The sequence below is a fragment of the Pipistrellus hanaki genome, assembly GCF_964339955.1.
Source record: "Pipistrellus hanaki genome assembly, chromosome: 11".
Taxonomy (NCBI): domain Eukaryota; kingdom Metazoa; phylum Chordata; class Mammalia; order Chiroptera; family Vespertilionidae; genus Pipistrellus; species Pipistrellus hanaki.
In genome coordinates this window covers 68418602-68432491 of record NC_140513.1, presented here as the reverse complement: position 1 = coordinate 68432491, position 13890 = coordinate 68418602, and the positions used below count along the sequence as shown (strand labels likewise).

Below are 13890 nucleotides of genomic sequence, written 5' to 3'. Positions count from 1 at the left end.
AATCCAGAAACAACAATCAGAAATATGTGCACCCCTATGTTCACAGCAACATAATTTACAATAGCTAAGATCTGGAAATAGTCCAAGTGCCCATCAATAGATGGATTAAAAAACCAACAAAAAAAATGGGTACATTCACACAATGGAACACTATCCACTATCCTATGTGATAAAAGCCTAATATGCAAATTGACTGAACTGGTGGAATGACCGATCACCATGACTCACACTGACAACCAGGGGGCAGGTGCAGGAGCTTCCCTCAGTTTGCAGGTCCCAGGCCACCAAGGCAGGTGCGAGTGGAGCCCCCCAGTTGCCCTGCAGATCAGCCCCGATCGCTGGCTAAGCTTAAGGACCCTCCCTGAACACGAATTTCATGCACCGGGGCTCTAGTGCAGCTATAAAAACAGGTAGGATCTGTTACCTTTGAAACAGCATGGAGGGATCTGGGGAGTATGCTAAGCAAAATAAGCCAATCAGAGAAAGACAAGTATGACATGATCTCACTTATATGTGGAATCTAATGAACAAAATAAACTGACGAACAAAATAGATTCAGACGGACAGATCTCAGGGATGGAAGAAGCAGGAAGAGATTAACCAAAAATATAATATGCATTTATGCATAGCCCTGAAACTCAGACTCTGAGGTAGAGTGGGAGGGGGGTACCGGGTGCAGATGGGGGCCATCTGTTTTGCTGTTTATAATTTTTTTTTAATTATAAAACAATGAGCAGTTTAGGAGTAATGATTGCCAGAGGCGTCTGAGTCAGATATTCAGGGTGTAACTTGGGAGTTTGTTCAGTGGTTAAGTTTTCCAAAATAGGGGATGTTTTAATATTCAACTCAAGTCACAGCCGTCACCCTAAATGCTCTGTGCAACCCATTTCCTCCCTGTAGGCCTATCAGAGAAGCAAGGCAGTGCTCTCTGGAGTAGACCGTAGGTGCTAGGGGATACCTGAGGAGACAGTGTACACATGGTTGGATGGTGGTGTTCAGGATCTGTTGAAGGGCTGAGAGACGGGAATTTGTGAGGCCAACCAGTAAACTTAATAAGTGATTGCAGTTCTCTTCTTTAATTGCCAAAACGGAAGGTCCTGAGAATCCCGCATATTTATCAGGCTTGGGTTTTTAATAGAAGTTTTCCAGTCAAAAACAGGTAACAGAAGTAGACTAGTGGTTATTTCATTACCTCAGAAGAGAGAAACCTAATACGCGATGCAAACTTATAGTACTATGCATCATTTTGCAATAATTCTCTCATTTGTGCATATAATATGTATATATAGGAAACACAGTATGTGTGTTACTGTAACAGGAACCTGGATAGAGTTAGAAAAGATTAAAACGTGTAGGTTAGATGGGGTAGAAAGGGGATTTATTAGCAGGACATTAGTAGGAAGTCACTCCTGTTGCGGGGGACAGCATGACAGGTTATAGGTGTGGACAGGCATGTTTTCAACCCACTGGTTTTCCCTTGCTGTTTCTCTCTGTCCTTCTACTCCTGCTTCTCGTTTGTAGAGGTAGCTCTCCCATGAAGGCATGCAGATCCCGTCCAGGGAGCTCTCAGGGCCAGCACAGGCTGCAGCTCCTGGCTGTCCAGTTCCTGCGCCTCCTCAGGCCCACCCCCTGCATCCCAGCTGACGGGCAGGCCCTGCATGCAGCCTGTGGTGTCCAGGTTCTTCCTTGCCTCCACGCTTTTGCTCATGCTGCGTCTCTGAAGTGTCTGTCTCCCTGCTTCCCTGGAACTCGACGTAACCTGGACAGTCCTGGTGACGCCCCACCTCGGGAGAAAATGGAAGATCTGTCCCTGGTGGCCCAGCTGAGGCTTCCCCTAGAGCGAGCAGACAGCTCTGGGATGGCCTTCGCACAGGCCCACACAGCTCTGCCTGTCAGCCCGCTACAGGGGCAGCAGGACTCACAGGAGCTGAGCAGTCTGAGAAAGAGAGAGAGAGAGAGCCCAGCCCGAGTGGTTAGCACTGGCCAGGGCTCAGAACACTGCCACACAGAAGGACCGCCCCCAGTGCGGGGCCTGAGGGTGGCAGAGGAGCTCGCCGGCCCGGTCCCTCCTGGCAAGGAGAGAGCATCTGTCCATGAGGGAGAGGACGAGAAAAACAGTTGCAGGGATGTACCATAGCATTTTCTAAATGTGGACTTAGATTTTATAACATGTCATGTGACCACACAATTATATGGTTTCACATGTAATTCACATACAGCCCTTAGTACACTTCTTCTAAATTAAGTGTTATTTGGTCTGTTTTAATTTCTAGCAGTTAGAAATTGAATTTTCTAATATCTTTTCCATTTTAAAAAGCCCATCAAATTTTGTGTTTGTTAATGTTTTTCTTGTACACAAGAAACCAATCTGGAAACAGAGTATTTCCATAACTCTGGAATCCTCAGATTTGGCAATTCTCTTTATTGTTTTCCCATTGTCAGAACTGTTTTCTTCCTATGAAGTTTTTTGGGAATGAAAGGAAATAATTGAATTGTTTTCTTCCTTTAAAATCTTGGCTTATCAAGATACATAAACATGCCGAAACCAGTTTGGCTCAGTGGATAGAGCGTCAGCCTGCGGACTGAAGGGTCCCAGGTTCGATTCTGGTCAGGGGCATGTACCTTGGTTGCGGGCGCATCCCCAGAAGGGGGTGTGCAGGAGGCGGCTGATCGATGATTCTCTCTCATCGATGTTTCTAACTCTCTACCCCCCTCTCTCTTCCTCTCTGTAAAAAATCAATAAAATATATATATTTTTAAAATTTAAAAAAGATACATGAACATAGTAAGTATATTTCAGACCAAATAAAAAGTGTTGAACACTATACCTCAAGAGCTACATTAGACTGTTAGAAAGATAAAACAAAAAAACTTGCCAGTTAGTCTTAAAGTAAATCATAGTCTAATCAAAGACATTAGCTAGAGTTCCTGGAAAGCTAACTATGATCCTGCCTCTTTTATAGAGTTTACTAGTGGCCCAGTGCATGGATCTGTGCACCTTTAAGGGGAATAATTAGCCCTGCAGGGCGGACTGGTGGCAGGCCAGCTGCACCTGCGGCGACACCACGGCTCAAAGGGCGTCTGTTGAGTGAGGGGGTGCCTCTGTCAGGGTGGGTCCAGCCTGGCCTTCGGGGATTGGGCCGAAGCAGGCTCTCCAACATCCCCCAAGGGGTCCCCGGAATTCAAGAGGGCACTCTGCAAAGTTGCTGTTGCTGGGCAGTTCCTGCACTGAGCGTCTGCCCCCTGGTGGTCAGTGTGCATCATACCTACTGTACGGTCAGTCCGGCGGTTGGAGGGTTGCTTAGCCTTTTACATATATATAGATCATATGACAACTTTAGCTCTCCAGATTAGTCCAGAAACAACCACAAGCATAGTCAGTTCTAGGTGTATCAGATGCGCGGACCTCGGGCCCTTCCCAAACACCCACCCTTCGGGGAGCCGGGCTGCCCCACAGCCACACACCTGGCATCCTCCATCATGAGCTCCGGCCAGAGAGACTGCGTGGGCTGCCTGTGTTCACTTGATCATGTGATGGAGTCTGTATGCCAACATATGACAGATTACAGTAGCAAAATGTGTGCAGGCAGCGGGCTGAGGCGTGTGCACTGCACAGCAGGAGCAATAAGGAGCCGCCCCAGCCCTGGTGCCGCCACAGGCCTCCGTGCCGCCAGCACCACATGGCCGCGTGTCGCTGAGGATGAGAGTTCTGGAGCTCAGTCACTAGATGAGAGGACCTGAGTCATTGAGGTTTGGTTTCCACATAGAGGACTTGTGAAGACAGCGGGCAGTTTAAAATACATTTTAGAGGTTACACCAATCAATATTGAAACAAGACGTCTCCACTTTAATGGTAAAGTGACCTAAGAACCTTGCCATCTATGCTTCTGGCAAAACCGCAAATAAAATACCCCCATGACGACAGAAGTTTCACGGACACTGACCGCGCATTCGGTACCTGACAAGTGCTCCCCGTCGACAGCACGGAGCCCGTTCTCGCTGACTTTGAGTTCCTCCAGGGTCGGCGGCAGCGCCGAGGGAAGCTCTGCCAGGCTGTTTCCGTCCAAGTTCAGGTGCACCAACTTCTTCAACGGCTTAAAAAGCAGACCTCAGGTTACTGCTTCGTCTGGCACAGGTGTCCAGGACAGCCCACTTCCTGGTCAGTTAGCTGCAGTTATGCCTCTAAGCCTGCCTCACTTGGGTTTCGATGGGGTCCCCCTCTCCTCTCTGCCACACTAGGCAGTCATGTTCCACTTGCCGTAGAGATCGGCCACACGTACTGTGGCCACAGGACCGGGAGAAAGCGCCTATCGCACTGGGTTGGGTATGTTTTGCTAGATCTTGGGTTTTCACCTTCTCAGCAGCAGACACACAGGTATTAAAGCTCTCTGTGTGAGTTCTCTGTCTGAGGTACCAGGGCAGTGGCCTGAGTCCCCAGGGTGGCGGTGTTAGCACAGCAATTTGAACCCCGCGAACATATTTGTAAAACTCGGCTTTCTGCTCACTGACTGGAAGCAGATTATAACAGCACTAACGATGGAGCGTTTCTCAGCAAGCGGTGGTCGGCATCACAGGCCATTGCTCCGTGGCACCCTCACGGCTTTGTCTGCACCCCAGCTGCCGTCAGCAGCACTGCCGCTGGCGGGTTTGAGTGGGGCCATGTGGGCGACTCACGCCAGTGGGTTCAGAGCAGTTTGGGACAGAAACCCCCAAACAAGAAGGGAAGGTGATTCCTACAACGCCTTCCTTTCTATCAAAACCGGGAATGCATGGTGCCCAGGTTCGATCAGGACAGCTGCCTGAGGGGCACTCGGTCTGAGGAAGTGTGGGCCTTCTCGACGCCAGCCCGAGTGGGTGAGCCAGGACTGTGTGCCCCGCAGGGAGTTGTGCAAGGAGGGGACAGGGCTGCGGAGGGCAGTCTGCCAGTGCTGTGGTATTTGTGCTGGGCTTCTGAACACACATATTTGTGAGCATTGCATACACACAGCCATCTCCTTTCCTGCCCCCTTTCCTTTTCTGTTTCTCAGAAAGTCCTTCATCCTCTCTTCTTTTCTCCTTTTTAGAGAAAAAAAGTCTAATCTGAATCTTTCAGAAACTTATCCTGTGCTGTTTCCCTCTTCTCCTCTCTCTTCTTTTCCCAACCTGAACCCTGAGTCCATGTGTGTTTCCAGATGCCCTCTTGCTAACGTGTCCCCTCATCGGTGCTGCCTGGCCCAGAGCAGGGGGCTCACACGAGCTGCCACCCAGCGTTAGGGAAGCTTCCAGATTCTGTCTGTCCTCCCTTGAGCACCTCACGTCATGTTCTCAGCTACATGGGGGCAGCTAGTCTATAACTAACACACTTAACGTTGTCATTGGTGCAGTGTCTGGTGCCCTGAGGGTGCGGCGGCCAAACACTTGTGCCTAACAGGCCCGGTGCCAGGGAAAGCTTCCACAGGTCAGGGTCCTCAGGGAGGAAAGTTTCTCCCCTTCGGGGAATGCTCCCAGGCAAACATTCAGCTTCTCCTCTCGTCCCCATCTCCATCACTGCAGTGCAAGTCATGGGATAGCGATCCAAACAGATTTGACAGATCAGAGTGTGGGTTTACCTTGAATGCTTTTGGACTTATGCCTGAGGAGGTGATGTTATTGTTGCTCAAATCAAGCCTTTCTACATTCGGCAGTCCGTAAAATGCTTCCTCTGGGATGGAGGCGATGGCATTGCCTAAGACAGGACAGTTGGGTTTTAGACCGATGTGCCAATACCTACACACATGCACTTCCACAGATAGCAACCGAGAGTTTTCTCTGTAGGAAAAAGCAGTCCGCACAGCATGGGCGGATTGCATATTACATAAGCAAACGCACATTTAGAGAAATAAAAGACTGAGACTAAACTGTTCCACAGATGTTCTCTCTAAGGACTTGCTAGTACTTCATGTTTTAGACAAAGCTGCTTAAAGCGTGCAGTGTGTGGTTGCTGGACAATTCTGGTAGGCTGGGCATGGTATAATGGAGGTTTCTAGTTCCTCACCTTTTCCCATAGGCATTTCTTAGGTCCTGCTCGCAACTATCAGCCTGCTGTTAGTCAGGGACATTGTGGCATGCCCATTCTCTCTCTGGAGCACCAGGCTCAGTCCCTAAATCAGCCACTGAGGAGATAATCTCATCCCCTCCAGGTCCGAGGTTCTGCTCCCATGACTGATCTGCAGAAGTTCCTACATGCCTTAACTTCATGGGGTTTTGTTTTGACGTTTAGTTAAGTACAGTAGTCAATGGTTTTAAACTCAGAAAATGAGCTTCCCAGAAAGAGTAAGCACAATATAAACCACATGTGACCTCTCTGCAAATCCACGCTCCTGTGTGCAACAGCCATCACTGGCATAGGCTCTAGACTTTGGAGAACCAAGCTTTCTTGTGGACACCTGGCACGCGTGTGCAGGAGGGGCTTTGCTGGAGTCACAAGACCGTGGTGTCAGGAGGCCGTGATGCAGAGGGTCTGTCACAGACGGGCCATCCTGAGCAAAGGTGTCAGACTTTTTCTGTTGAGTAGTTATATTATGATTTATTTTTTTTTGGGGGGGGGGGCTTTGAAATAGATTCTTTAATTTTTTTAATAAACCTTTATTGTTCATATTATTATAAAAGTTCCTCATTTTTTTCCCCCCTCCACCAGGTTCCCACCCCACCCTCTGCCATTTCCCCACCCCCCATTGTCCTCATCCATAGGTGCACAGTTTATGTTCAGTCTCTTCCCTCACCCCCCACTCCCCTTTTCCCTGAGAATCATCAGTCCACTCCCCTTCCATACCTCTGATTCTATTATATTCAACAGTTAATATTGTTCATCAGGTTTTTTAATTCCATTGGTTTTTAGATTCACTTGTTGATAGTTATGTATTTGTTGTTCATAATTTTTATCTTTATTTACTTTCTCTTCTGAAAGAACCCCCTTCAGCAATTCATATAATTCTGGTTTGGTGGTGATGAACTCCTTTAGCTGTTTTTTATTAGTGAAGCTCTTTATCTGGCCTTCAGTTCTGAGTGATAGCTTTGCTGGGTAGAGTATTTTTGGTTGTAGGTTCTTGCTATTCTTCACCTTGAATATTTCTTGCCATTCCCGTCTGGCCTGCATAGTTTCTGTTGAGAAATCAGCTGACAGTCGTATGGGTGCTCCTTTATAGGTAACTACCTGTTTCTCTCTTGCTGCTTTTAATATTCTCTCTTTGTCTTTTGCTCTTGAAATTTTAATTATGATGTGTTTTGGTGTGGTCCTCTTTGGATTCCTTTTGTTTGGGGTTCTGTGTGCTTCCTGGACTTGTAGGTCTAATTCTTTCACCAGGTGGGGGAAGTTTTCTGTCACTATTTCTTTCAGTATGTTTTCGGTATCTTGCTCTCTGTCATCTTCTGGGACCCCCATAATTCTGATGTTGGTTCGCTTGAAGTTGTCCCAGAGCTTTCTTACATTATCTTCAACTTTCTGGATTCTCTTGCATTCTAGCTTCTGTGGAGGAGTGTCTTCTGGCTCTTTATGTTCCAAATCTTTGACTTGATTGTTGCGATCTTCCATTCTGTTTTTAGGACTGTATAATATTTTTTTTTATTTCAGACAATGTATTCTTTATTTCTTGATGATCCCTTATTATTTCTTGTTGATCCCTTATTATTTCTTGTTGATCCCTTATTATTTCTAGTTGATCCCTTTTCATATCCTCATAAGTCTTATCAACCTTTTCTAGGAAATTCTTGAAAAACCTTATAAGCGTGGTTTTGAACTCTATATCCAGTCACTTTTTGTCCTCCATTTCTTTCGTTTGTGATCTGTTTCCTTTTCTCAGCATTTTCGCAGCTTCCCTGAGTTGGTAGCCTTAAAAGTCTCTGTGTTCTGCTTGGATGGGGCAGAGTTTCAGGCTGGAGCCTACAGCATTGGCTTCCGTTAGCCCAACCCTATGAGGCTCCTGAGACTCAGTATTCCTCAGGGTCCTTCAGTACTCATTGCAAGCACCTCCGAGAGAAAGGTGCCCTCGAGTTTTGCCTGCTACCAAACAGTTTAGGCTCTCCCCCAATGAGCCCGGAACTGGGATTCAGTTCAGTTGGAAGTGGGGTTCAGAGCAGTCTGGAGCTTTTGTCTCCTTCCTGCTAGGGCAATCCAGCGGCACAGTCAAATGCCTGTTCTCTGTTCACAATGTGCACGCCTCCGGGACTTTCTTTCGCTGCTCCCCTGGGTTTCTGCCTTACACTCCAGGCTCCCTCTGTATGAGTTTGGGTCCAGAGCAGTTGGATGTAGAATTCAGCACAGTCCGGAGCTTTTATCTCCTTCCCGCTAGGAAACGCCAGCCAGGCACTCAGCCTCCCCCTCCTCTCCGCCTCCGTCCTCTCTGCGCACAACGTGTCTCGTACCTTAGGCTTTTACAGCTCCTCTGATTTTCCTTCTGGTTTTCTCTTTCCTTCTCATTGTAGGATTTCCAGTCAGTCGACTTTTCTGTAGTTCTGGGTAATGTCCATTTTTTATTTTAGTTGTATTTTATTGAAATTGTTGTGTGAGGCTGCAGTTAAGTGTTACCTATGCCGCCATCTTGGATTCTCTCTCTATCATTTATTATTTTGATGGTAGTTTATTGCTATGATTTCCCCCAAGATGCCTGACCCCTCATGGGCCGTGTCACCATTGTCCATTGGCCCAGCCTCCCAGCCAGCCAGCCACACCACACGTGGCCATGCTGTTCCTGCACTCAGGACCTTTTCAGGTGGCCCTATAGACACACGAATAGGAGTCGGGGCTGTCCATGTCCACTAGAATGGCTAGCATGAGGGGGAACGGCCGACGGGGCACAGAATGCGAGTGAAACGTGTCAGTGTCACTTAGCAGTCCTCCTGGCACGTACTCCAGGGAGAAGGAAACGGGTCTCCACAAACATCTGCCCATGGGTGTTAGTGACTACAGTGCACAGAGCTGCCCAGCCTGGAGACACTCCAGATGCCTCAGCGGTACCAGCTGCTCATCCAGACGGCACTCAGCAGCAGGGAGGGCAGGATGTGGACCAAATGCAGCAGCCTGGAGACCCCGAAAGCAGTGTGATGGGGGAGCCAGCTAAGGAGGCCGTGTGCCTCGTGGCCCCGTTCTCATGTCATCTGGAAACGTCTAAATTACAGGCATAGATACATCCTGGTGGCCAGGGCTTGTGAACAGAGGGACATGAAGAATTGGGCAGAGATCACCTGACTATATGTTTGTCTCAAAACTCAGTTCCATGCTAAAAATGAGTTTTACTCCATGAGTTACCCTCAGGAAAGCTGAGTTTAAGAATGGCTCCATGGTTGAGTGTTGACCCATGAACCAGGAGGTCATAGTTTGATTCCAGGTCAGGGCACATGCCCGGGTTGCGGGCTCGGTCCCTAGTAGGGGCCAGGCAGGAGGCAGCAGATCAGTGATTCTCTCTCATCTATGTTTCTATCTCCCTCCCCTTCCACTCTCTGAAAAAAACATTTTTTAAAAAAGTCCATGAGAAGTTATGGTTGGATTTGGAGGACTCTGCTTTACATCCAGTTATGCTATACTGTAGTAAAACACCTACCTCTCCTGCAGTGTTTATGTGTTTAAAGATTGTGAAAATAGACTGTTTAGAATCCATTTATATTATGAGATTAAAATACAACATTCATAGGGGGATGAGTTATTTACTTTCAAAGCTCAGAATGAAATGGATATTGGCATCTCTTACCAGCAAGCTCCAGGCTTGTCACCTCGGGCGCTGCCAGGGGTGGGATCCGGGTAAGGCCTGCACCGTTGCAGCTGATGGTCCTGAAGGACAGAGAGCACCCGCTGGGCAGAGCTGGCCTGCTTCTGGGAGGAGCACTGGCTGGGAGTCGGGACAGCACCTGTAACACATCTCTGTCCTCCTCCTCCTCCTCCTCCTCCTCCTCCTCCTCCTCCTCCTCCTCCTTCTCCTCCTCCCCCTCCTCCTCCTCCTCCTCCTCCTCCTCGGCTGTGTTTCCGTGGGGACGGGCCTGCCTGCCCTCCTCTCCAGGCCTCTGTTCAGCCCTGTTGCGCTGCCCCTGGCCAGCAAGTCTTCCTCGGTCCCCGGGCTCCAGGCTCGTTTTCCTTTGGTCCCTGTCTTCATTTTCTTTCACTCCTTCAGCCTCCTCAGATGGAAGTTTCTCTTTTTTCAGTGCTTGGTCCAGTTCCGCCCAAGGAGGTGGCTGTTGCTGATGAAGTGAATCAGGAGGTTCTCTTGGTTCTGAAGAATCACCAGAAAATTCAGTGTGTCACTAATGCTCTAGCACTGAGTAGCGAGTAGGAGGCTCTGACCATGCACGGAGGAGGCAGCGGGGGCACATTGTGATATCAATAAAAGAAGAGTCAGAGCCAAAGGGGGGCTAGTGAGTATTCCCTCCAGGTATTTGAGTGCAGTTTAAACATGAAATGCATCTTAAAATTTTTTGCTTGGATAGTTTTAATAGTAACTATTTCTATGCTGTAAGATCTATTATAGACAATTTTTGTTTTGCCTGAGGTTTTACTATTTATTTCTACTCAAGTGTCATTCTACCTGGTAACTAAGCAGGGGTGCAGAATGATAAGCAGCCACGTTGTTTATTAATAAGGCTGTTGATAAGGCCAGAATGTGTGCACCCTCAAGCTTATGGTAGAGAAATTGGCTTTTGTTTATAGATTATTATTTTTGTACAATTTCCTTTCACCTTCATGAGTCTAAAAGCACTCTTTGCTAGAAAGGTCGTTTTTTCTCCTAGTCTCTACTGAAATCTTTTGCTTCTTGAGACGTACAGAAAACATCCGGCTTCAATAACCGAGAGAGCCCTGTGTACAACCACGGCGGTCAGAGCGGAAACAGCGGCCGCGGCAGCTCGCCCCCGCAGGGGTTTGCTGTCAGTGTCTGCTGCGGGCAGGCGTGGCTGGCACTGCACCGCCCTCTGGGCGCGAGTTCTCGGAAGGAGCGAGCTCAGTGCCCATGCTTCCTCCCGTCAAATACATAAAGCCACTTCAGCCTCTCCTTGCCTTTATTTAAACTACACAGATCGCCCCTAGAGGGAGGGGCAGGAATAACCAGAGGGTGTCTCTGGGAAGACTGGTTCTTCTCTTTGAGAAGAACCCAAAGTATAATTATTTGAAGGATACAGTATCTTAAGATTTCCATTCAGTATGTAACACAAAGTGTTTGAGTTATTTTTTCACATCTTTAGCAGAAAATACAAAAGGAGAATAGAAAAAAAATAGCAGAAGGAAGCTAAGACTATTATATTAAAACATTTAAAATCCTTCCTGTATATCCAAGTTTATTTTTCCAAAATAACTACAGCATTTTAAGAATAATTCAACTCCTTTGAAAAATGAGAATTTCTGAATCTTTGTAAGCCTTAGGTTTCACCCTCTAAGGAGTCAACTTCATTAAACACTTACTTTCCAACACTTCTAAAGGCATAATACCTTAGTAAAACCATTGGCAGTATCCACCCAAGTACGGTTTCTGAATATCCTGAAGTTCTTCCTGGCAGGAGGCCTCCCTGTGGTCATCCCTGGTCACAGACTAGGAAAGAGCACCCTTGCCTCTCACTCTGACTTCCCCTGGGCTTGGCTTTGCTTGGGGAGATCTGGCCTCTCTTCTGAAGGGGCCTCTGCTCCCTCAGGGATGGGCCTCAGGGGACCCTGGGACAGTGAGCAGCCTACAGAGCCGCCCAGTGGCCCTGGGCCCAGCAGCCCCGAGCGCGACACGCTGTGGATGGACAGATGGAATCCGTCCGGGCGCTCTCCCACGCAGGCCAGCCTCCCTGCTCACCAAGTCTTCCTCTGCGTTGGGGCTAACCCTTGCACCCCGGTGAGTGAGCGGGGAAGTGCAATAGGCTGCAAGGGGCAGGCAGGCCTCACGCACACTGGGCGGGGACTGCTGGCGGCCTGCACCCTTCCCTCCCTCCCAGCGCTGAGTCAGCGTGGCTGCCGGGCCCACCGCCTTGGTCCCGAAGCTCCATCCCAGACACACCGAGATCCCAGAGAAGAGACACTGAGGTCCCAGAGACACCGGCCGGTTATTCCTGCCCCTCCCTGCTGCTTCCCAAGGAACTCCCGTGCCTGTCATCCTGGGCCAGGAGTGCAAGTGTTCTGACAACTAGGTTCTCGGGCATTAAAGCAGGTGCAAGGGGAAGAGGAGGGCGGGGACTGAGCCCCAGGTGACATGCCGTTTGGGCTGAACATTTACCGGATTCCGAGCAGACCGGGCAGCATTCGCCCTCGGGGGTGGCCACGCGCAGGCACCGCAGAGGCGGGCACCTGGTCCTGTCGCAGAGCACCCTTCCGTGGGCGCACAGGCAAGTGGTGCAGGGCTCCGGCGACCACGCGGCCCCGTGGTACATGGTCATCCCGTTCACCGCACAGCGGCCCTTCCGCCCTAGGAGAGAGCAGCGGACATTGAGCGCCTGGGCGGCAGCTGGGACCACACTGGGCGGCCTCTGTGTGGCTCCGCGGTGATGTCTCCCATGGGCCCTGCTCTCAGCTCCTCTCCTGGGACCTGACGGGATGCGCTTCCATCCTCTCTGGCAGGGTGGCTGTCCTACAGGCATAGGCGGGGTGACTGTCAGCTGGCAAGGCCGCACGGATTTGAATAGGAGAGAGACTGGTTTTCTCCTGGCCCTAGTCCCCTTCCTAATCACTCTCCACCTAATGGCTCACATTGTCCCCAAATTGCACCCCAATGAGTCTCACATGTGTCCGTGCTTCCCTCGCCACTGTCAGTCCAGTTCCAGCCCTGCCAGCTCTCCTGAAGACACTTGCCCTTTCCTCCCGTGGAAGAAAATAGATCCTCCTGATGTTTTTCCTGATCATAAAAGCTCTATATTCTATCAAAATTCCAACAGCTTTTTGTTTTGTTTTGTTTTGTTTTGTTTTTGCCAAAAATGAAAAAGTTTACCCTCAAATTCACATAGAATTACAAAGGTTACTGGATATCCAAAAAAAATCTTGAAGAAAAATAACAAAACAAAATTGGAGAACTCACACTTAGATATTTCAAATTGTTACAAACCTGCGACGGTCAGCAGTGGCATCAGGATAACATATTGGCCAATGGAATATCGAGAGTCCCTTACTATGGGCAAATGATTTTTTCCACTTGAACTACAAAGATATGCTGGCTTCTATTTATTTTTATAAAATAATTCTTTAATAGAACCAAGATGGCAGCCTAGGTAAGCGCCTAAACTGCTGCCTCACACAATTTCAAAACAACAACTAAAAGACAGAACGGACATCATCCAAAACCACAGGAAAGCTGGCGGAGTGGGAAATCTACAACCAGAAAGGAGAGAGGCTCACGGATCAGGGGAGCCACAAAGCACTGAGAGAGGAAGACGCGCGTAGAGAGGAAGGGCAGCCGAGTGCCGGGCTGGCGGGAGGGGAAAGGAAGTCTCCAACTCATTGAACCCCAGTTCCAACTGCACTGAACCCCAGTCCCAGCCGAAACCCCGTGGACCCAGGCTCATACGGGTGGAGTCTGGACTGTAGAAAAAGGCACCCAGAGACTCAGAGTCTGGGAGATGCGGGGGAGCCGGGAGCCGGGAGCCGCAGTGTGCGAGTGAGTGCGCGCAGAGAGGTCTGAACAGACTGGGAGACCAGGAGAGCCGGAGCCGCAGCACATGAGTGAGTGCCCACAGAGGTCTGACTGCGGAGGTTGTTGCAGCCGCTCCATAGAGGAAGGAGTTGGAAGCTCCTAACTGCACTGAATCCCCAGTTCCGACTGCACTGAGCACTGAAACCCAGTTCAGGGAGAGCCTCTGGGGCACCCACGCTCTTACAAGGGGAATCTGGACTGTCAAGCGGAAACTCAGGGGAGCCATGGAAGGCAGAGGTCTGAGGCGTGCACAAGGGCAAGCCAAGACTGGCGGCTCAGCCCTGAGACTCTG

The 13890-nt window shown here is 49.2% G+C and overlaps 2 protein-coding genes across 4 annotated transcripts in view; one reads left to right on the top strand and one right to left on the bottom strand.

Moving 5' to 3' along the window:
- Window positions 1-13890, top strand: part of CENPP (centromere protein P) — a 191546-nt gene that overhangs the window by 143074 nt on the left and 34582 nt on the right. The gene's annotated exons all lie outside the window — the stretch shown is intronic.
- ECM2 (extracellular matrix protein 2) overlaps window positions 1-13890 on the bottom strand; it is a 49708-nt gene that overhangs the window by 16233 nt on the left and 19585 nt on the right. Inside the window, exons 3-6 of the mRNA XM_084899019.1 lie at window positions 12192-12380; window positions 9702-10217; window positions 5589-5704; window positions 3959-4094 (exon numbers count right to left, since the gene is read on the bottom strand). Of these exons, the coding sequence (XP_084755145.1) occupies window positions 3959-4094; window positions 5589-5704; window positions 9702-10217; window positions 12192-12380 (957 nt within the window). The remainder of the gene's footprint in view (window positions 1-3958; window positions 4095-5588; window positions 5705-9701; window positions 10218-12191; window positions 12381-13890) is intronic.